Source organism: Oncorhynchus kisutch, linkage group LG3, assembly GCF_002021735.2.
Source record: "Oncorhynchus kisutch isolate 150728-3 linkage group LG3, Okis_V2, whole genome shotgun sequence".
Classification (NCBI taxonomy): Eukaryota; Metazoa; Chordata; class Actinopteri; order Salmoniformes; family Salmonidae; genus Oncorhynchus; species Oncorhynchus kisutch.
In genome coordinates, this window is record NC_034176.2 from 35284343 (window position 1) to 35307735 (window position 23393).

The following is a 23393-nucleotide window of genomic DNA, read 5'->3' on the forward strand; positions in this document are numbered from 1 at the left end:
AAACTGCAAACATTTCTCTCCACCCTATGGGAAAATGTGTAGAATTTCAGTAAGTTAGCTTTAAAACAGCTAATTGTCCTCTTCACCATAGCAAAATTTGTAGAATTGCATGAGACTTGCTTTAAAACAGCAACATTTTCTCTACACCCCAAGGCAAAATGTGTAGAATTGCTCAAAATGTCTCTTGGATGTAAAGAGTGGGGCCACTCAAATGTGTGTTTGGAGTGGGGTACACAGACCCGCAGAAAACAGACCTGTAGAAAATGTACTCTAAAATGTCTTTTTTCCCCCTCCGCTGTCAAAAGGTGGACCGTTAAAATGTATTGCTCATAGAGGAGCCCACAATTATTTTTTGCTTAGGGCCCCCAATAGGCTAAGGCTGGCTCTGACTGCATGTGTACAGTTGAAGTCGGAAGTTTACGTACACCTTAGCCAAATACATTTAAACTCAGTTTTTCACAATTCCTGACATTTAATCCTAGTAAAAATTCCCTGTGTTAGGTCAGTTAGGATCACCACTTTGTTTTACGAATGTGAAATGTCAGAATAATAGTAGAGAGAATGATTTATTTCAGCTTTTATTTCTTTCATCACATTCCCAGTGGGTCAGAAGTTTACATACACTCAATTAGTATTTTCTATAGGATTGAGGTCAGGGCTTTGTGATGGCCACTCCAATACCTTGACTTTGTTGTCCTTAAGCCATTTTGCTACAACTTTGGAAGTATACTTGGAGTCATTGTCCATTTGGAAGACCCATTTGCGACCAAGCTTTAACTTCCTGACTGATGTCTTGAGATGTTGCTTCAATATATCCACATAATTTTCCATCCTCATGATGCCATCTATTTTGTGAAGTGCAGCCGTCCTTCCTGCAGCAAAGCACCCCCACAACATGATGCTGCCACCCCCGTGCTTCACAGTTGGGATGGTGTTCTTCGGTTTGCAAGCCTCCCCCTTTTTCCTCCAAACATAACAATGGTCATTATGGCCAAACAGTTCTATTTTTGTTTCATCAGATCAGAGGACATTTCTCCAAAAGTACGATCTTTGTCCCCATGTGCAGTTGCAAACTGCAGTCTGGCTTTTTTATGTGTAACGGTTCTCTTTTGGTGAAGGAGAGTCGGACCAAAATGCGGCGTGTAGATTGCGATCCATGTTTAATCAACAAACGTAAAACACGAATCAATACAAAAACTACAAAAAACAACAAACGTGGAAACGTAACGAAAACCGAAACAGCCCTATCTGGTGAAAACACAGAGACAGGAACAATCACCCACAAACACACAGTGAAACCCAGGCTACCTAAATATGGTTCCCAATCAGAGACAATGACTAACACCTGCCTCTGATTGAGAACCATATCAGGCCAGACATAGAAATAGACAAACTAGACATGAAACATAGAATGCCCACTCAGCTCACACCCTGACCAACCAAAACATAGAAATATACAAAATAAACTAATCAGGGTGTGACATTATGGCAGTTTTGGAGCAGTGGCTTCTTCCTTGCTGAGCATCCTTTCATGTTATGTCGATATAAGACTTGTTTTACTGTGGATATAGATACTTTTGTACCTGTTTCCTCCAGCATCTTCACATGGTCCTTTGCTGTTGTTCTGGGATTGATTTGCACTTTTCGCACTAAAGTACGTTCATCTCTAGGAGACAGAACACGTCTCCTTCCTGATCAGTATGACGGCTGCGTGGTCCCATGGTGTTTATACTTTCGTACTATTGTTTGTACAGATGAACGTGGTACCTTCAGGCGTTTGGAGATTTCTCCCAAAGATGAACCAGACTTGTGGAGGTCTACAATTTTTTTTCTGAGGTCTGATTTCTTTTGATTTTCCCATGATGTCAAGCAGAGGCACTGAGTTTGAAGGTAGGCCTTGAAATACATCCACAGGTACACCTCCAATTGACTCAAATGATGGCAATTAACCTATCAGAAGCTTCTAAAGCCATGACATCATTTTCTGGAATTTTCCAAGCTGTTTAAAGGCATATTATTGTATGTAAACTTCTGACCCACTGGAATTGTGATACAGTGAATTATACGTGAAATAATCTGTCTGTAAACAATTGTTGGAAAAGTGACTTGTGTCATGCACAAAGTAGATGTCCTAACCGACTTCCCAAAACTAGAGTTTGTTAACAACACATTTGTGGAGTGGTTGAAAAACGGGTCTTAATTACTCCAACCTAAGTGTATGTAAACGTCCAAATCCAACTGTAGATGTGGCTGTGGAGACGCAGACCTGCGAGCAACTGTGGCCCCTCATGATGAGTTCAGAATCTTTTGTCACCCCACCCTGATCGATGTTGCCCATCCCTGCTCGGTGATTAGAACTGTACACATAAGAGGAAATGGCTTTCTTTATTTTTTCTCTGCCTTGATGAAGACAAGGATACTACTGCTAGACGCTATTAGATTATGTAGAGCTGTGTGGAAGAATCATCCACTCGAAGCATGTTTATTGATACAGTATCGCATGCAATGTACGTTCACATACAGCGCTTACTTCCCTTCCTCCTCACACCCCTCTCACATACGGGACCATAAACTCATCATGCCTGCTTTCCAGTGTGAGAAAAGTCAGATGTGGTGGGAGCTGGGCTGGCTGTGTGCAGAATCTGATTTCACACTCACACTAATACCACCCAACGAGGAGGGGTGTAAACAAGCAGATGGTGTTTACAAATGAGGATGCCCAAACTCTGAGCACTCAGCCCTGTGGGCCCTCAGCTCTGTGAGCACTCAGCCCTGTGAGTCCTCAGCGCTGTGTTCACTCAGCCCTGTGGGCCATCAGCTCTATGAGCATGCAGTCCTGTTGGCCCGGAGCTCTGTGAGCCATCGGCTGCTGATTAGGTTATGGGATGGCATTTTGGGACAGCTAGATGTCAGACGCTCCATTCTAAGTGGGTGAAGCGAGACAGTGAATACTGTCTGTCACATTGAATTGTTCTCCTTACTGAGGTGTTTGTTGTCTTCAAAATGTCAAAGGATGATTTTTATGAGAGAAAGAGAAAGTTGGTTGTTTTTCCAGAGTGGAGTGCACGTTTGTTTACTTGAAGGCGTGCTTACTGCTGAATGTGTGAGATTGTGCTTTTCTTCAGTCGGAGGTGACATTTAACAAGGATATACTTGTCTGTGTTAAGAAAGGTTTAGCAGCCGAAATACAGTACATAATAAATACAAAGTAGCTAACTGTGGAATCTGGACTTTTTTCAGCCGGTTTAATCCCAACTGCCACATAGAAACGTTTTAAAGGTTGATGCTCTTTTATTGAAGTGTTGATCGTTTTTAGTGCTTGTCTGAGACACATCTATTCCTCAGTTCTTTGAAATAGCTCTTCATCGATGGAGGACACGAGGACATTCTATTCTACGAAGTTCTCCCTAATTTGCTTCCAAGAATGACAGCAAACCGCTCAGCTGATCTACTTGGAAGGAAGGGCGGTGAAAATAACCCATGCTGTGCTGTATTCAGATCCAATCATCACATAATGACACACTTGATTGCAAGAGACTGCTACTGCGCTGATAGCAGTGAGCTGATAGGCTGATAGAAACCAAGCTCAACTGTGGTGAGGATGGTCAGTCCTGATAAAAGCCTGCTTGATGAATGCAGCTAACATGGCGCCCCTCAGCCACACAGACTGTAAACATTTGAAGCATGGCAAGCATTGTTCGTCTGTTGTATTATCCATTTGGTACAAAAGAACAGAATGTTTTCTACCATTGTTGATAGCTAACAACAAAAGATGGTGTACCTTGATACACAGAGTGAGTGGAGAGAGTCCTAGAACAAGATCCAGTGTAGGCTACCATTAGATGGAACATCAAAGTGGGAGTTATTGCTCTCTTCATAGAGAATGCTCCTCGTGTTACAGTCAACAAGAGGTGGTCAAAGGGATGAAAGGACCACTTAAAGACAGGAGCCGTCTCAAAGAACAGCTCTCGTTCTTATATCTTCCTGTATGTAGCCTAGTACTGATGGATACGGGCCTAACTCTGAGAGGCTTAGCACCACTATTATAGTGCTCTCACTAAATCCCTCCGTCCCTCCTCCCAACCAGACCCGCACTCAAGCCTCTGTGAATTAATGGTGCATCCTGGGTATTAGTATTCAGGGGCCGGATGGATCGTTGCTGGATCTGGGCAAGGATTAGCCTGCCTCTTAACATTTTAGCTAATCTGGTTAACACTTGTTTTTATTGACATCTGAACAAAATCCCAGTCCTCTCGCTCTTTCTCTGCTTCGTTTTAGGAATATTCATGGTTACATTTACACATTTAGCAGACACTCTTATCCAGAGCGATTTTAAGGTGCGATTAGGGTTAAGTGATATGCTCAATGGCACTTCAACCGATTGTTCATCCTAGTCGGCTCGGGATTTGAATTAGCAACCTTTCGGTTACTCTCCCAACACTCGTAACCTCTAGGCTACCTGCCATTAAATGTGTTTGCTATCATCTCTATATTACTCTTTATACATCTGGAAGATAGTGCTATTCACATCCTGATAGGCAGGTTGACAAAACCTACATTTAGGTCTAAAATCAAATCAGATTCCACCATAGTTAGTTTGCTCAGTTGATTAGTTGATCATTTAACTTTAATCAGTGGACTTAATTATCCAGTAGGAACATTTCAGTTGGTTCTTTCCCAGATTAAAGTCCAGACATGAGGTATAGCTACGTCACAGGAGGTTGGTGGCACCTTAAGTGTGGAGGACGGGCTCGTGGTAATGGCTGGAGTGGAATAAGTGCAATATTATCAAATACCCTAATATCACCACTGAGCCGGCCCCATGTGCCCCAGTCAGCCACTGTAACTGATGTCATTGTCTATAAAAAAACAGTGTATGCTGTTGAAAAAGCCCTGGGGAGTGTAGGAGTGTAGCCTAGCCTACCTATGGTAGTAGCTGGATAAACACCACATAAATCCCAGCAGTCCTGTGTCTCGCCAGTTTAAAGGGGGTCTGTCTGGGTCAATGCTAGGGCGGCAGGTATCTTAGCAGTTAAGAGAGTTGGGCCAGTAACTGAAAGGTCGCTGGTTAGTATCCCCGAGCCGAATTGGTGAAGAATCTGCCCTTAACCACGGTCCTTAAACAAGGCCCTTAAACCTTAATTGCTCCTGTAAGTCGCTCTGGATAAGAGCGTCTGCTAAATGGCCAAAAAAATGTACAAATGTAACGGTGGTACTTTAAAGTATGTCTCTGGGGATTCCCCTAAATCACGAGGTATGCATCATCTTAAGCGTCCGTCCCTGGCATTAGTGCTCAACTCCTATCAACGGTTCCTTCAGCCCAGGTTCCAGAACTGAGGCTCATAACAAGGCTATTAACCCTGGCTGGGATTTGACCAAGCTCTTTATCCTGTCGATAGGCAGGAATGGACGTTAATTCACACATGCTTTGCTTTGGCCACTGGACACTGCCCCCCCCCCCCCCCCACACACAATGTATTATCTGTAACGTGACCCTAGATTTGTACTTTTCTTATCTGTGAGTTCTATAAGCTCGTTGTTTTATCGTCTATATGGCTGCAATAACAACAGCTTAGTGTTCGTGGGTACATGAATGTAGGAGGTGATGGTTGGTTTTTAGAGAATTTTTTTTTGTTAGCGCAGATGTGTCTTACATCTTACATTTTGGGTTGGGGGATGTTCAAAAAGTTCAAAGCTAAACAGTATAGAAAACAATGTATATTTTCATCCTTACACACTATTGATTGAGTTCTTCTGAATCTCCCCAGTGTTCTGTGCTGTTGCTGTTGTCCAGACAGAGCAGAGCTGGCTTTGTCTAATTGCTCCCATCTAAAGCATTAGGATGAGTTCTTAAAGAGGAGAAATTAATGTCTGCCTTCGTTAGGACAAAGGGAGGGGGGCAAAGCGCTGGAAGGCGCTGCTCGCTGACAGGCCCAGTAACGCTTCATTGTCCTTGATCTCAAGTTTCATGAAAAAAAATACTGCTCCTCGTTAAAGAACGCATGCAGCAACACGCCTCTCTCTCTCTCTCTCGCAGTAACTCGTTATCTCCTCACCACCGTGAAATGCTGTAATTAACATTCAACAACTGTAACAGATCTGTCGTTCCTCCTCTCTACCCGCTAATTGCCAGGCTATTGTGCAGCAGGCTTGTAAGTGGGCTTTTCTTCTATAGTGGTACTTGTGGGTACACATTTGCCGTTTATGTGTATCTGTCTGGATTTGTTAGGGGTGGTGTAGGTTGGGGATGTGGTTCAACTCAGTCTTTTTGTTGAGAATATATGGAAGCCCTGGAGCCCAAGGCAAAACAATTTTTTTCAAATAACGTAGACTCTTGGAAGGATCTCGTTTGAACGGCTTAGTATCTTGTTCGAACGACTTAGTATCTCGTTTTAACTACTTAGTAAAATAAATAGTTCATTGTTCTATAGGCCTAATTAGGCCTCATTTGTTATGCATCTTGTCAGACGGTGTAATGGTTGCTGCAGCCATTCATTCACTGGATCAATCCATAGATATGATTATTCATTGACACTTCTTTGACAGTCTAAAGCAGGCCTGCTTTTGAGTGCCAGAGCATGTAAGTAGGTGAGAGTTGAGCGAGGAGCAAAGCTTAATTCAGGTAGATGGTGTCGGCCTTCTCTCCCGCTCCGATTCCGCTCTGGTGTTTGTCAGACCATGAGACATCCTGAAAATCGGTCTTCTCACAACAATGTCTGTAGTGTCCCCTCTGTGGAAAGATGAGACTCATGAACATGATGTTGTTCTCCGTTTTGCTCTACGGCCACCACAAGCGTCACAGGTCTCGTCTGAAGTTGGTACAGCCGGTCTGCCAACTTCTGTCTAAAGCTTCCGAACAGTTTGGGCGACACACTAATATTACCCTCTATGGAAAGTAGAGTTTCTCAAGCCAGTTGTTTTGCTCTAGGATGCCCACAAGCCTCACAACACTAGTTTTAAGGTAGCCGGTACCCGTTTTTAAAACATTCATGGAACTATACTGTGTATGGAGATAATTTTATGCCTAAAATAAGCAGTTAGATACATGTAAAAATATATATATAGATATAAATTTGTTCCTTTCTTATATCTCTCAGATATAGAACAGACACTTCAGAACAAACTTCCTTCAGGTTTTTGGGGGGACGATTTGTTTATCCATATATGAAGCTGTTATTCAATGAGTTTCTATAGGCTAATAGCAGTAAGGCCAAATTCAATGTTGGTATGAAATATAAATATATATACAGTTGAAGTTGGAAGTTTACATACACCTTAGCCAAATACATTTGAAACTCAGTTTTTCACAATTCCTGACATTTAATCAGAGTAAAAATCCCCTGCCTTAGGTCAGTTAGGATCACCATGTTATTTTAAGAATGTGATATGTCAGAATAATAGTAGAGAGAATTATTTATTTCAGCTTGTATTTCTTTCATCACATTCCCAGTGGGTCGGAAGTTTACATACGCTCAATTCGTATTTGGTAGCATTGCCATTCAATTGTTTAACTTGGGTCAAACATTTTTGGGTAGCCTTCCACAAGCTTCCCACAATAAGTTGGGTGAATTTTGGCCCATTCCTCCTGACAGAGCTGGTGTAACTGAGCCAGGTTTGTAGGCCTCCTTGCTCGCACACGCTTTTTCAGTTCTGCCCACAAATGTTCTATGGGATTGAGGTCAGGGCTTTGTGATGGCCACTCGAATACCTTTGTTGTCCTTATGCCATTTTGCCACAGCTTTTGAAGTATGCTTGGGGTCATTGTCCATTTGGAAGACCCAAGCCTTAACTTCCTGACTGATGTCTTGAGATGTTGCTTCAATATATCCACATAATTTTCCTTCCTCATCTTGCCATGTATTTTGTGAAGTGCACCAGTCCCTCCTGCAGCAAAGCACCCCCAGAGCATGATGCTGCCACCCCTATGCTTCACGGTTGGGATGGTGTTCCTCGGCTTGCAAGCCTCCCCTTTTCCCTCCAAACATAACGATGGCCATTATGGCCAAATAGTTATATTTTTGTTTCAACAGACCAGAGGATATTTCTCCAAAAGGTACAATCTTTGTCCCCATGTGCAGTTGCAAACCGTAGTCTGGCTTTTTTAATGGTGATTTTGGAGCAGTGACTTCTTCCCTGCTGAGCAGCCTTTCAGGTTATTTCGATATAGGAGTCATTTTACTGTGGATATTGATACTTTTGTTCCTGTTTCCTCTAGCATCTTCACAAGGTCCTTTGCTGTTGTTCTGGGATTGATTTGCACTTTTTGCACCAAAGTATGTTCATTTCTAGGAGACAGAACACATCTCCTTCCTGAGCGGTATGACGGCTGTGTGGTCCCATGGTGTTTATACTTGTGTACTATTGTTTGTACAGATGAACGTGGTACCTTCAGGCATTTGGAAATTGCTCCCAAGGATGAACCAGACTTGTGGAGGTCTACAATTTAAAAATTTTTACATTTTACCATAATGTCAAGCAACGAGGCACTGAGTTTGAAGGTAGGCCTTGAAATACATCCACAGGTATACCTCCAATTGACTCAAATGATGTCAACTAGCCTATCAGAAGCTTCCAAAGCCATTAAATAGTTTTCTGGAATTTTCCAAGCTGTTTAAAGGCACAGTCAACTTAGTGTATGTAAACTTCTGACCCACTGCAATTGTGATACAGTGAATTATAAGTGAAATAATCTGTCTGTAAACAATTGTTGGAAAAATGACTTGTGTCATGTCCTAACCGACTTGCCAAAACTATAGTTTGTTAACAAGAAATTTGTGGAGTGGTTGAAAAATGAGTTTTTGTATGACCTGTTGTAACTACCCATCCCGGGTCCGGGAGCGTTGTCTTCATCTGACACTAATTAGCGTAACGCAACAGACATAAATATTACTAGAAAATATTCCTATTCATGAAATCACAAGTGAGATATATTGAAACACAGCTGAGCCTTTTGTTAATCACCCTGTCATCTCAGATTTTGAAAATATGCTTCACAGCCAAAGCAAGACAAGCATTTGTGTAAGTTTATCGATAGCCTAGCATAGCATTATGCCTAGCTAGCAGCAGGCAACCTGGTCACGAAAATCAGAAAAGCAATCAAATTAAATTGTTTACCTTTGATGAGCTTCGGATGTTTACACTCACGAGTCTCCCAGTTAGATAGCAAATGTTCCTTTTTCTGCAAAATATAATTTTTGTAGGTGAAATAGCTCCGTTTGTTCTTAACGTTTGGCTGAGAAATCGACCGGAAATTGCAGTCACGACAACGGCGAAAAATATTCCAAATTAGCTCCATAATATCGACAGAAACATGGCAAACATTGTTTATAATCAATCCTCAAGGTGTTTTTCAAATATCTATTCGATAATATATCCACCGGGACAATTGGTTTTTCAGTAGGGCCGAGAGGAAAAATGGCTACCTCTGTATTTTACGCAAGAATCACTCAGAGCCATCAGGTGACAACTTACGCAATGTAATCGCTTACGCTCATTCTTCAGCATAAAGGCGTGAAACTACGTCAAAATGCTGTAGACACCTTGGGGAATACGTAGAAAAAGGAATCTGGTTGATAGCCCATTCACTGCTCAATAGGGACGCATCGGAACGCAGAGCTTTCAAAACATGAGTCACTTCCGGAATGGATTTTTCTCAGGCTTTCGCCTGCAATATCAGTTCTGTTATACTCACAGACAATATTTTTATAGTTTTGGAAACTTTAGAGTGTTTTCTATTCTAAGCTGTCAATTACATGCATATTCTAGCATCTTGTCCTGACAAAATAGCCCGTTTACTTTGGGAACGTTATTTTTCCAAAAATGAAAATACTGCCCCCTAGTTACAAGAAGTTTTTAATGACTCCAACCAAGTGTATGTAAACTTCAAACTTCAACTGTATATATTTTATATATTCCTTAAGGGGTCCTAAAATTCCAAATCAAATAGCTAAATGATCCCCCCCGGCTTTATTCTCTAAAATATCCTAAGTAAATCGTAAATAATAAAGGCCAGTATCAGCTTCTTTGTTATAAAAAAAGGGTATAAATAATTTCAAACTGGAGCTGCCCAATGATTTGCGCACAGAAGCAAGCACCAACAAGCTTCACATTTTCACTGAGTGTGGGAAATGCAGTCTACAAATGAAATATTATTATTATTAAGACAGACAAATGCACATGTCAAAGCTGGATTTTACAGTAGCCTATGTATTGCCTACCTGAAACATTTGTTCATATATTTTTAAATCCTTCAAAATATAAACTACATATCCTAATGTTAGAAAGTAGAATATAAACTGCTGTTGGTGGGGTAGGCTAAACAATTACAAGCAAATAGGCCTAATTAAAAGAATAGTGAGAAAAGGAAAGAGAAATCCTAGGCAGAGCGTGCCCAGAGCTTGTGGCTGAGCTCTGCTCCTCTCTCCACACTCACCTACGTACATGCTCTGGCATTCAAAAGCAGCCCTGCTTTAGGCTGTCAAAGAACTGAATAATCATATCAATGGATTGAACCAGTGAATTAATGGCTGACTAGACCATTACCCGGTCTGACAAGATGCAAAACAAATGAGGCCTAATTAGGCACACACAAAAATTAAGTCATTCAAACGAGATGGTAAGTTGTTTAGAATCTCGTTTGAACAACTAACATGCTGACCACACCGTTCGTGTTACGTGCGCGAGTCTTGCAAAATAAATGTACACATACTTGTTATTCAATCATTTCATCCAATCTGCTCGCGAGCGCCAACGAGCGTCTGTGTAAACAAGCGCTATAATAGAACTTGGTTCCAATTTTTACTCTTGACGCCCTGCATGTCCCGCCTCTCTCATCTCATCATTGGTTTTTAGGAGCATGTACACACGTGGGTGATTGAAGGCTGAACTGAGGTTCACTTGGTGGTGGTAATGCACCTTAAAGTTGTTTGTCAACCGCCATATAAAGTCCAAAGAAGAAGACTGAAGGAAGAGAGATTACTAGAAACTAACTCTGTTTACCCTTTTATCTGTGGATTCATTGTCAGAGTAGAGGACCTTGTGCATTTCAGGTAAAATAACAACCCAATGTTTATATCCCAGGACAAATTAGCTAGCAACAGCAAGCTAGCTAGCTAAATGGCCATGAATGTTTCAGGCGTTTCGACCTGTCCCCAAATTAATATAGGTGGTTCAGAATAAATTTTGATATTTCAGCCGTGCGAGTCCTGATCACGTCTGGTGTGGATGGACAAAGTCGACATGTGCGCGATGGTGCACGCGGACGCATGCTCATGCTCTGTCTAGTCAGTATGTTAGTATCTCGTTTGAATGACGTAGTAAAAAAACATTTTTTATGAGATACTAAGTCATTCCAATGAGATACTAAGTTGTTCGAACGAGATACTAAGTCGTTAAAACAAGATAATTCCAAGAGTATACGTTATTTATTTTTGCCTTGGGCTTTAGAATATCATGCACACTCTAGTGTAGATATTTCAAATCAAATCAAATTTTATTTGTCACATACACATGGTTAGCAGATGTTAATGCGAGTTTAGCGAAATGCTTGTGCTTCTAGTTCCGACAATGCAGTAATAACCAACGAGTAATAAAGGATTGTATGTATTCTCTGTATGGGAATGAATTATATATGGTAATTTAGCAAACACTTTTATCCAAAGCAACTTTGATATACAGTGCAGTATATGTGTCCAATGCAGGAATCAAACCCGCAACCCTGGGATTGCCAGCACCATGCTTTATCTAACCCAGTAGGCCATTGTCAATACAATGTTTTTATTAGGTCTCGGCCACAGTGAAAGAATTTTAGAAATGATGGTTCTCTTATGACAGGTACCTAGACATTTCCGCAGCTCTCTCTTATTGTAGAGCACACAAATTGAGGCCTTCCCCTAAGTATGCTTTCGGTGGTCTCATCCTGGATGGCACGCTGTGTATTTTCAATGTAACGGTGAAGGGTGTATTGGAGGCCCATTCGCCCGGCTCACAATTACTGTAATTACACATTTCAAGTTGACGCATGCCTGTGGTGGTGAATAAATGGAGGGTACAATTATTAAAGGAGTCCTGCTATGTACTCTTCTTCCTCTCAGCCACGCATGATTTCTCCTAACACGGTCGGTGGTGGTGTTTACCATTCTACCACATTCAATACAACCTGTAATTGGAGATGTATAGCCGCTGATACGCCTGTACCACACACTGAAAAACTAATTTACAGTAGTATGTGGTTTCAGCACACTTTAGGTTTGGTACATTTCCCACATAAACACAGTAGTGTAGTAGTGCCACTTCCCTTTTAAATCAAAGTAGTAAATGCTGTGTAGCTCCACCCCTGTCCTGAACCCTGAACCCTAGCAACAACCAATCACAACAAACCTGTTGAATAATTAGTCAGAGTCAACTGATACTCTGGCTCCAACAGGGCTGTCATCTATTCCTGGAGTCTCCCACAGGCGGCCAAAAACCAAAGCCAATTAACTGGGTTCAATTCTGCTCAATTTAATCTATTCGGTTGATGCAGCGAACCTTGTTATTCTAAGGTGACCAGAGGGAAGTAAGAGGATACAGCCTGCCTCTGAAGCCGAGTGCTGTCAGTGGGGGTAACGGACATCAAATTAGCAGTGTAACACAGGGCCAAGTCTGGGCCTAGTTTCCTCTGTGGTCTGGTCCATCACAAAGGTTCTGTTCACCTGCTGCTTTATCCTTATCTATCAGTCTGCTACTGCAACAGCATCTCCTCTTCTCTTCTGGGGATTAAGGCCCTAATTGTGGTTTAGGCATCACTGAACTAAAGGAGGCCAAAGAGGACAAACAAAACTAAATGACTGGCTTGTCTGTTGTTTCTTATCTTGGTTTCGGTAGGCTAGCAGGTCAGGGCAGAGGCAGTCCATGCTACTAATAGGTTGGTCTGTAGTCTGGCTCACCCTCACTAATTCTCACATTAGCAACTCATATGTCACTTGTTGTGTTTTCCACAAATGGCACATACCCTATGGGTTGTACTCCAGTATCACTATGACTCACCATAAGTGAAACAACCCGCTGTTACATTCAGGGGTTTGAACTTTTACTTTGCGCTTTATTTCTTCCCCGCATCCTGTTACAGTTAGCACTGTTTGCTGCAGAAAACCTCGACCACACAACAGTTGAGGTTACAGACGCTAAAGAGCCTGCTTGCTTGCCTGTCTCTATACTTGAGTATTTAACACATGTCTGTTAGGTTCGATAGACTTGCTGTGTTTTGTAAACTGAGCAAGCACTAAAAAAGGCTGTTGTCAGATACTTAGGACAGGCTTTGTCAAGTACAACATTCTAGAGTCGACGGATACATTTCCCACTAAATGACAAACCTGTTTAACCACTGTCTGTCTGTCTGTCTTGTGGTAAAAAGCAACATGCTTATCTTCATTAAAAGCCCAACTCACCCGTATTCAGGCTATCTACTGATGTTAGAGTAGTGTGCTGTTTTGGGTGTTGTTATTAGTGTAATATCCTGAGTCTAAATACAGTATCACTGTCAGCTGACACATTGAGGAGACCACAAAGGCCTTCTTTCAGCTTAACGACTAAATTGTGTGCTTAATTCATTTTCACGCTGATCACACGTCTAATGTCGCCTGCGACATTAACAAGCCCTATCTGCAACCTCCACACTTTCTCAATTGGATGTACTGTGGCTCCCCCGGCTAATCTGCCAAAAAAATGAACTTTGACTGTGATGGATTTTACAGATAGGGAGAAGATGTTGGCATGAGAGCAAAGAGGTCTTTACAAGAAATGTGAACAAAGGAGAATTTATTCTCTTCAGAAGTGGAAAGGGTGAAAGAGATAGAGGGAGGGAAACAATCCTCATATGGCTTTTTATTAGACTGTTAAAGACAGATCTCATTTTAATTTGGGCAATGTGAGGAACACTATCATCCATTGACCCGGGGCATCTTATGACTGGCTCGACGCTTGACGCTCTTTGGTCTTGTGGTTTTTCTCAGTCTGCAGTTTCGGTTCACGGATAAGGAAGATTTCAGAGGTATTTTTTTAAAAGCTATTGCAGTTACTGCTCAGTTCATGAACTTCACTTGTTTATTTTTTTCTTCCTCCTTCCTTAGCTAGTTTGCTCGAAGCGCAACCTTATTAGTATCTCCCAGACAGGAACAAGAAAGCCTGCAGCTTCTGTTTACAGGCTATTCAATCACTTTAAGTGCTGGTGGCAGACTGATTTTCTTGGAAACACGTTGGCTACAATCCCCCCTGGCTCTTAGCATACATGTTATTTATCATATGAACATTTGGATCTGTCAGGCTGGTCTGTTTTACTAGGTTTGCCCTTAGGGGGTGGGATGGGGGATCAGGGTTGGCGGGTAGCGGTGTGGGGGGGTAAATGGGAACTTAAGGTGGAGTAATAGAAAGCAATGAAGCCGTAATGTACGTCAGGAAATACCTCTGAGTGCCGAAAGATTGTCTCTCTGATGAACTGAAGTGGTTTACGCTTATAAAGCCTCTGTAGATGCCGTGTGATCTTTACAAGGGCTTTTTTATTTTTGATTTTAAACGGGTCAATTTGTGTCTCACTTTCTTTTCCTCGGGGCTCGATATTAAACTGTAACTGAAAACAAAGCACACGTAGAAAAATATCCCCAATGTCTGAGAAAAAGGTTTATGTTCGGTTGGAGTTATTCGTGCTGTCTAGCCTTGTTCGCGGTTTGCAATCGTAGCGTAGCCTAACCAACCTTTTATCCAAAGTGGCGTAGAACACATTTTTTGTATATATGACCCCAACAGACATTGAACCCATGACACTGGCATTACTAGGGCAACACACTTACCAACTGAGCCACACAGGCCCCCCATCAAATAACCTAGTGTAAGTGGAGGAGGCCGATAAGATTGAACATCCTGTCACATTCCTGCCTCTCAGTGTCACTGTGTTTTTGTGACCTCAAACCTGGTGACACCCTCTGGCAACAGCTACTCCTCTGCCAGCTGCTAGGCTAACTTTCTGCAAGGCCAGGAGAAAAAGAGCTGATGTACACCAGGCAGGTTGTACACCAGGCGGGTTGTGCACCAGCTCTTAATATAGCAGCAGGCAAGCAGGGTGGCGGTGGACAGACCCGTCCCGATTAATGACTGTTGTCTCTTCTTTGCAGTTCACTTCTTTAAAAAGAGACGAGCACCCGTTTGGGAGACATGAGGTGAGGTCATTATGAGCTAAGGGTCACATGCACGCATGCTCGCACACGCACACACACACACACACAGACACACACACACATTCAAACCATTTTCACCCTCATCACTTATAGGGAGATGACCTCTTACGCAATGAAGCTACAGCATATTATATATCAAAGCATTTGGAAATAATATTGTTTGTTTGTTTAGATTATATGAGCCTTTGTGCCTCTAGGTAGTTGGATTATCCTTGACAGTTGGAATGCATTCAGTCACAGAGAGGTTATGTATGAACAGATCTCAAATCCACATGAGAGATACACATTGTCCAATTATTGAGTAATGCACAGTGCCTTCAGTAAGTATTCACACCCCTTGACTTTTTCCACATTTAGTTGTGTTACAGCTTGAATTTAAAATGGATTACATGTAGATTGTTTTGTCACTGGCCTACACACAATACCCCATCATGTCAATTTGTACAAATTAATAAAACATTAAAAGCTCAAATGTTTTGAGTCAATAAGTATTCAACCCCTTTGTTATGGCCCAACCCCTTTGTTATGGCCCAACCCCTTTGTTATGGCCCAACCCCTTTGTTATGGCCCAACCCCTTTGTTATGGCAAGCCTAAATAAGTTCAGGAGTGAAAATGTACATAACAATTCACATAATAAGTTGCATGGACTCACTCTGTGTGCAACAATGGTGTTTAACATGAGTTTTGAATAACTACCTCATCTCTGTACCCCACACACACAATTAACTGTGAAGTCCCTCCGTCGAGCAGGGAATTTCAAACCCAGATTCAGCCACAAAGACCAGGGAGATTTTCCAATGCCTCGCAAAGAAGGGCCCCTGACCTTGAGTATCATGTTGAGCATGGTGAAGTTATTATCACACTTTGGATGATGTATCAGGCGCCTAACTCAGTTGTCGGAGAGGAAGGAACCCACACAGGGATTTCACCATGAGGCCAATGTTGACTTTAAAACATCTACAGTTGAAGTCGGAAGTTTACATCCACTTAGGTTGGAGTCATTAAAACTCGTACTTCAACCATTCCACAAATGTCTTGATAACAAACTATACTTTTGGCAAGTCAGTTAGGACATCTACTTTGTGCATGACACAAGTAATATTTCCAACAATTGTTTACAGACAGATTATTTAACTTATAATTCACTGTATCACAATTCCAGTGGGTCAGAAGTTTACATACACTAAGTTGACTGTGCCTTTAAACAGCTTGGAAAATTCCAGAATATTATATCATGGATTCAGAAGCTTCTGATAGGCTAATTGACATCATTTGAATCAATTGGAGGTGTACCTGGGGATGTATTTCAAGGCCTACCTTCAAACTCAGTGCCTCTTTGCTTGACATCATGGGAAAATCAAAAGAAATCAGACAAGACCTCAGAAAAAAGATTGTAGACCTCCACAAGTCAGGTTCATCCTTCAGAGCATTCCAAGCGCCTGAAGGTACCACGTCCATCTGTACAAACAATAGTACGCATGTATAAACACCATGGGACCACGCAGCTGTCATACCCCTCAGGAAGGAAATGTGTTCTGTCTCCTAGAGCTGAACGTACTTTGGTGTGAAAAGTGCAAATCAATCCCAGAACAACAGCAAATTATGTTGTGAAGATGCTGGAGGAAACGGGTGCAAAAGTATCAATATCCACAGTAAAACGGATCCTATATCGACATAACCTGAAAGGCCACTCCGCAAGGATGAAGCCACTGCTTCAAAACGGCCATAAAAAAGCCAGACTACAGTTTGCAACTGCACATGAGGACAAAGATCGTACTTTTTGGAGAAATGTCCTCTGGTCTGTTTAAGCAAAAATATAACTGTTTGGCCATAATGACCATTGTTATGTTTGGAGGAAAAAGGGGGAAGCTTGCACACCAAAGAACACCATCCCAACTGTGAAGCACGGGGGTGGCAGCATCATGTTGTGGGGGTGCTTTGCTGCAGGAAGGACTGGTGCACTTCACAAAATAGATGGCTTCATGAGGCAGGAAAATGATGTGGATATATTGAAGCAACATCTCAAGACATCAGTCAGGAAGTTAAAGCTTGGTCGTAAATGGGTCTTCCAAATGGACAATGACTCCAAGTATACTTCCAAAGTTGTGGTAAAATGGCTTAAGGACAACAAAGTCAAGGTATTGGAGTGGCCATCACAAAGCCCTGACCTCAATCCTATAGAACATTTGAGGGCAGAGCCGAAAAACAGTGTGTGAGCAAGGAGGCCTACAAACCTGACTTAGTTACACCATCAGGAGGAATGGGCCAAAATTCACCCAACTTATTGTGGGAAGCTTGTGGAAGGCTACCCGAAACGTTTGACCCAAGTTAAACTATTTAATGGCAATGCTACCAAATACTAATTGAGTGTATGTAAACTTCTGACCCACTGGGAATGTGATGAAAGAAATACAAGCTTAAATAAATCATTCTCTCTACTATTATTCTGACATTTCACATTCTAAAAATAAAGTGGTGATCCTAACTAAGCTAAGACAGGGATTTTTTACTCTGATTAAATGTCAGGAATTGTGAAAAACCGAGTTTAAATGTAGTTGGCTAAAGTGTATGTAGACTTCAACTTCAACTGTACATAGTTTTTTTAATTTAACCAGGCAAGTCAGTTAAGAGCAAATGCTTATTTACAATGACAGCCTAGGAACAGTGGGTTGACTGCCCTGTTCAGGGGCAGAACGGCAGATTTTTACCTTGTCAGCTCAGGGATTTATCTTGCAACCTTTTGGTTACTGGCCCAACACTCTAACCACTAGGCTACCTGCCGCTGGCTGTGATAGGATAAACTGAGTAGGGATCAACAACATTGTAGTTATTTCACATTTCTAATCTAATTGACTGAGTAAAAAAACAAAGGAAGCCTGTACAGAATATTTAAAAAATCACCCACTGCAGGTTTCCAAGATGGCGTAGCAGTCAGACGTCTTTGTCCTGTCGTGTCCCTTGTGTATATCTTTTTATATATTTTTCTTCGCATATCTTTTTTAAATGTTTTCCTAAACCTCAACGTCTAAATACTCTCCTGCAACCCGCCTCACCCAATGTGGAGTGGATCTGTTTTTTTTCCTAAGTATTTCTATTTACTTCGGTTCCCTCAACTGAAGCTAACAACCTACCAGCTATCAGTCAGCAAACCACTGCTAGCGGTCATCAGCTAACCATTAGCTCGGAAAGCTCTCGACAGTTCGCACAACGTGACTCAAACCAGAGCATAACGGACGTATTTGTCTCTCCATATCCCCGGATTCCCACCCGAAACTCTGAACCTTTTCATCTGGATCTTCGCAACTAGCTAACCGCAATCCCGGGTGACTCCTCCTGGCTAGCGTTTCCATCCCGGAGCAAGCACCAATTAGCCTGAAGCTAGCCCGGCTAGGGCTCCTGGGCTACCATCGAAGCCCACTCCTGGGCTACAATATCCGGACCTCTTCTACTGCCGGTACGTGGCACGGAACCCCGCCGATCCTCTATGAATGGAATACCAACATAATCTGCCCGAGGATTCTAACAGGCCCCTCAGGCGCGACGTCCGCTGGAGGCCCATTTTGCTAACCGCGGCCTGCTAGCTATCTAGAGCTACTTGGAACCCTACTAATCCACGACTGGTCTATCGACATCACCGCACGAGGAGGCAAAAACAGACTTACCTCCATCGCGATGTCCCCCAAAGGGCCTTCTGCTAACTTGCCTGCCCGTACCTTCTCCGCTATGCAATCTGGTTTCAGAGCTGGTCATGGGTGCACCTCAGCCACGCTCAAGGTCCTAAACGATATCATAACCGCCATCGATAAGAGACAATACTGTGCAGCCATATTCATCGACCTGGCCAAGACTTTCGACTCTGTCAATCACCACATTCTTATTGGCAGACTCGACAGCCTTGGTTTCTCAAATGATTGCCTCGCCTGGTTTACCAACTACTTCTCTGATAGAGTTCAGTGTGTCAAATCGGAGGGCCTGTTGTCCGGACCTCTGGCAGTCTCTATGGGGGTGCCACAGGGTTCTATTCTTCGACCGACTCTCTTCTCTGTATTCATCAATGATGTCGCTCTTGCTGCTGGTGATTCTCTGAGCCACCTCTACGCAGATGACACCATTCTGTATACTTCTGCCCCCTCTTTGGACAGTGGGTTAACTAAACTCCAGACAAGCTTCAGTGCCATACAACTCTCCTTCCGTGGCCTCGAACTGCTCTTAAATGCAAGTAAAACTAAATGCATGTTATTCAATCGATCACTGCCCGCACCTACCCGCCCGTCCAGCATCACTACTCTGGATGACTCTGACTTAGAATACGTGGACAACTACAAATACCTAGGTGTCTGGTTAGACTGTAAACTCTCCTTCCAGACTCACATTAAGCATCTCCAATCCAAAGTTAAATCTAGAATCGGCTTCCTATATCGCAACAAAGCATCTTTCACTCATGCTGCCAAACATACCCTCGTAAAACTGACCACTCTACTGATCCTCGACTTCAGCGATGTCGTCTATAAAATAGCCTCCAACACTCTACTCAACAAATTGGATGCAGTCTATCACAGTGCAATCCGTTTTGTCACCAAAGCCCCATACACTACCCACCACTGCGACCTGTACGCTCTCGTTGGTTGGCCCTCCCTTCATACTCGTCGCCAAACCCACTGGCTACAGGTTATTTACAAGTCTCTGCTAGGTAAAGCCCCGCCTTATCTCAGCTCACTGGTCACCATAGCAGCACCCACTCGTAGCACACGCTCCAGCAGGTATATCTCACTGGTCAACCCCAAAGCCAATTCCTCCTTTGGTCGCCTTTCCTTCCAGTTCTCTGCTCCCAATGACTGGAACGAACGGCAAAAATCTCTGAAGCTGGAGACTCATATCTCCCTCACTAGCTTTAAGCACCAGCTGTCAGAGCAGCTCACAGATCACTGCACCTGTACATAGCCCATCTGTAAACAGCCCATCTATCTACCCCATCACCATACTGTATTTATGTATTTATCTTGCTCCTTTGCACCCCAGTACCTCTACTTGCACATTCATCTTCTACACATCTACCATTCCAGTGTTTAATTGCTATATTGTAATTACTTCGCCACCATGGCCTATTTATTGCCTTAACTCTCTTATCTTACCTAATTTGCACTCACTGTATATAGACTTATTTTGTCATATTTTTTTCTACTGTATTATTGACTGTATGTTTTGTTTATTCCATGTGTAACTCTTTGTTGTTGTATGTGTCGAGTTGCTATGCTTTATCTTGGCCAGGTCGCAGTTGCAAATTAGAACTAGTTCTCAACTAGCCTACCTGGTTAAATAAAGGTGAAATAAAATACAAAATAAAATAATTACCTAAACACAAGGCCAAATATACACTGGAGTTGCTTACCAAGATGACATTGAATGTTCCTGAGTGGCCGAGTTACAGTTTTGACTTAAATATGGCAAGATTTGAAAATGGCTGTCTAGCAATGATCAGCAAAGAACTTGACAGAGATTGAAGAGTAAAAAATAAATATATGCAAATATGATACAATTCAGGTGTGCAAAGCGCTTGGAGACTTACCCAGAAAGACTCAACTGTAATCGCTGCCAAAAGTGATTCTAACATGTATTGACTCAGGGGGTTGAATACTTATCTAATCAAGATATATTAGTGTTTTATTTTCATGAATTGTATACGCATTTTCAAATGTTTCCTCCACTTTGAAATTACACGGTATTTTGTGTAGATAGTTAACGAGAAATGACAATTCAATCAATTTGAATCCCATTTTGTAACACAACAAAATGTGACCGACCGGCTCGATTCAATCCTATGTAGCAACATTTGAAATTGTTTTTTTTCTACATTGGATAAAAGTAGAGACTCAGAGATAGAATATTGTATATCATACACTGCAGTTGAGGAACAATGGGAAAGTAATTATGCTTTGAAAGTTGATCAACTTGTAACTCCACTTTTGACAAAATGACACTTGAACGTTTTGGTACACCAACTGGAGAGCTCTTCTTTGTCTACACCCATTCAGCATCGTTCACACAGCATCATTCACATGCCTTAGCCTCACCCATCTCTTTTAAGAAGTCACATGAGGCCATGTGCTAAACAGCGGGAGTAAGGTAGTGTAGTAAACAACGAAGATTTCAAGACTAAAATTGGGGAAAGTAGTAGCTATACACTATCTAGTCCTTGGCCTATATCCTAATCTGATTTTGGTGCAGGTCATGTTGTTCTTCACATTGCTGTTTCTGGTAAACACACACTATATCAAATAAAATCTAAGTTTATTTGTCACATGCACAGGATACAGGAGGTTTAAATGGTGCAGTGACATAGTTACTTGCATATTTCCATAGTAACAATATCAAAAATAGAAAGTATCCAGAAAGATATTGTATAAATATTTTTTAATAATTAGATGATTCTTACCCAGACACAATTGTCTAAATTGATGGGTCATGTGAAATAAATGCACAACTTTTGCCGTTCTTCATGATATCTTTTAAAAAAACGACAGTAAAAAGGATGATCTACACATACTAAGCTCAGGTTATAGCCAGAAGCATGCTACATGGCAGACCAATCCAAATTCGTCTCTTGGCATGTCCAGCCCATTCATTATCTCAGCCAATCATGGTTAGCGGGAAGGTTCCTGTTTTTTTCCGTGGCTAAACCAACTAGGCTCATATTTTAACAATGTTATTCATATTTGCAGATGGCATACACGTTTGTTATTAAGGCACATGAAAGTTCACATGCTCCAGAATGCATTTCTGCCATAAAACTGCCTCTCCTGTGAAGTAGTGATGCGCGCCTAGTTTCCTGAAATGATTAACAAATGTGGAAAAAGTCAAGGGGTGTGAATACTTTCTGAAGGCACTTTATGTCCAAGTATTGAGTGGTATTGAGTGTCAGCTTTGTTTTAATTACATCTCAGGGCTTTGAGTTCATGCTCCGCCTTCTCTCTCTCACACTCTCTCTCTCTTTCTCTCTGCCTCTGCCTGCCTGCCAGTCTGTCTGTCCCATTGTGACTGGTTCGTGTACATATCCCCCCTTCGCTCCGCTTGGCTCTTTAATGAGGGACTTTCATCAGCCATGTTTGAACTGTAGACAGGATTAACTTAATAAAGACTTAATGCACACCTCACTCCTCTGCTCCCCTATGCACCTCACTACTCTGCTCCCCTATGCACCTCACTCCTCTGCTCCCCTATGCACCTCACTCCTCTGCTCCCCTATGCACCTCACTCCTCTGCTCCCCTATGCACCTCACTCCTCTGCTCCCCTATGCACCTCACTCCTCTGCTCCCCTATGCACCTCACTCCTCTGCTCCCCTATGCACCTCACTCCTCTGCTCCCCTATGCACCTCACTCCTCTGCTCCCCTATGTACCTCACTCCTCTGCTCCCCTATGCACCTCACTCCTCTGCTCCCCTATGCACCTCACTCCTCTGCTCCCCTATGCACCTCACTCCTCTGCTCCCCTATGCACCTCACTCCTCTGCTCCCCTATGCACCTCACTCCTCTGCTCCCCTATGCACCTCACTCCTCTGCTCCCCTATGCACCTCACTCCTCTGCTTCCCTATGCACCTCACTCCTCTGCTCCCCTATGCACCTCACTCCTCTGCTCCCCTATGCACCTCACTCCTCTGCTCCCCTATGCACCTCACTCCTCTGCTCTCCTATGCACCCAGTCACAGCTCTGCCTGTGTTTGCCTTAACCATTCCACAGAATCGACAGGGAGCTCCACAGTGCTCTCTCTCTCTCTCTCTCTCTCTCTCTCTCTCTCTCTCTCTCTCTCTCTCTCTCTCTCTCTCTCTCTCTCTCTCTCTCTCTCTCTCTCTCTCTCTCTCTCTCTCTCTCTCTCTCTCTCTCTCTCTCTCTCTCTCTCTCTTAATTAATTGAGTTCTCATTTTCTGGTTAAGCTAGCAGAAGGGGGAAAAGTGAGAGAGAGAGAGAAGTATGGCTCTTCCAGTCTCTCAGGGGGAGTAGACAGCCACTGGGCACCTCAGGGATGTGGAGGCCCCACCACACCGCGCCGTACAGCGCTGTGCTGGCTTATATCTTTATCTTCACCACAGGGCCCCTGCTGCAAGCTTAAGGTTCAGGGAGGCCCTGTGGGTTTCAGGGTCAGGGTGACATGCTGGGTTTCAGAGAGAGAGAGGGAAAGAGAGA

General features: G+C 42.7%; 1 protein-coding gene across 10 annotated transcripts in view; it reads left to right on the top strand.

The window, feature by feature from the left end:
* Nucleotides 1-23393, top strand: part of LOC109881677 (fibrosin-like 1) — a 395301-nt gene that overhangs the window by 212466 nt on the left and 159442 nt on the right. For 9 of the 10 annotated variants that reach the window (XM_031805011.1, XM_031805016.1, XM_031805021.1 and 6 more), the window contains exon 5: nt 15147-15191. The exons of the other annotated variant lie outside the window; for it this stretch is intronic. In XM_031805011.1, the coding sequence (XP_031660871.1) occupies nt 15147-15191 (45 nt within the window). The remainder of the gene's footprint in view (nt 1-15146; nt 15192-23393) is intronic. 10 annotated transcript variants of the gene reach the window in all.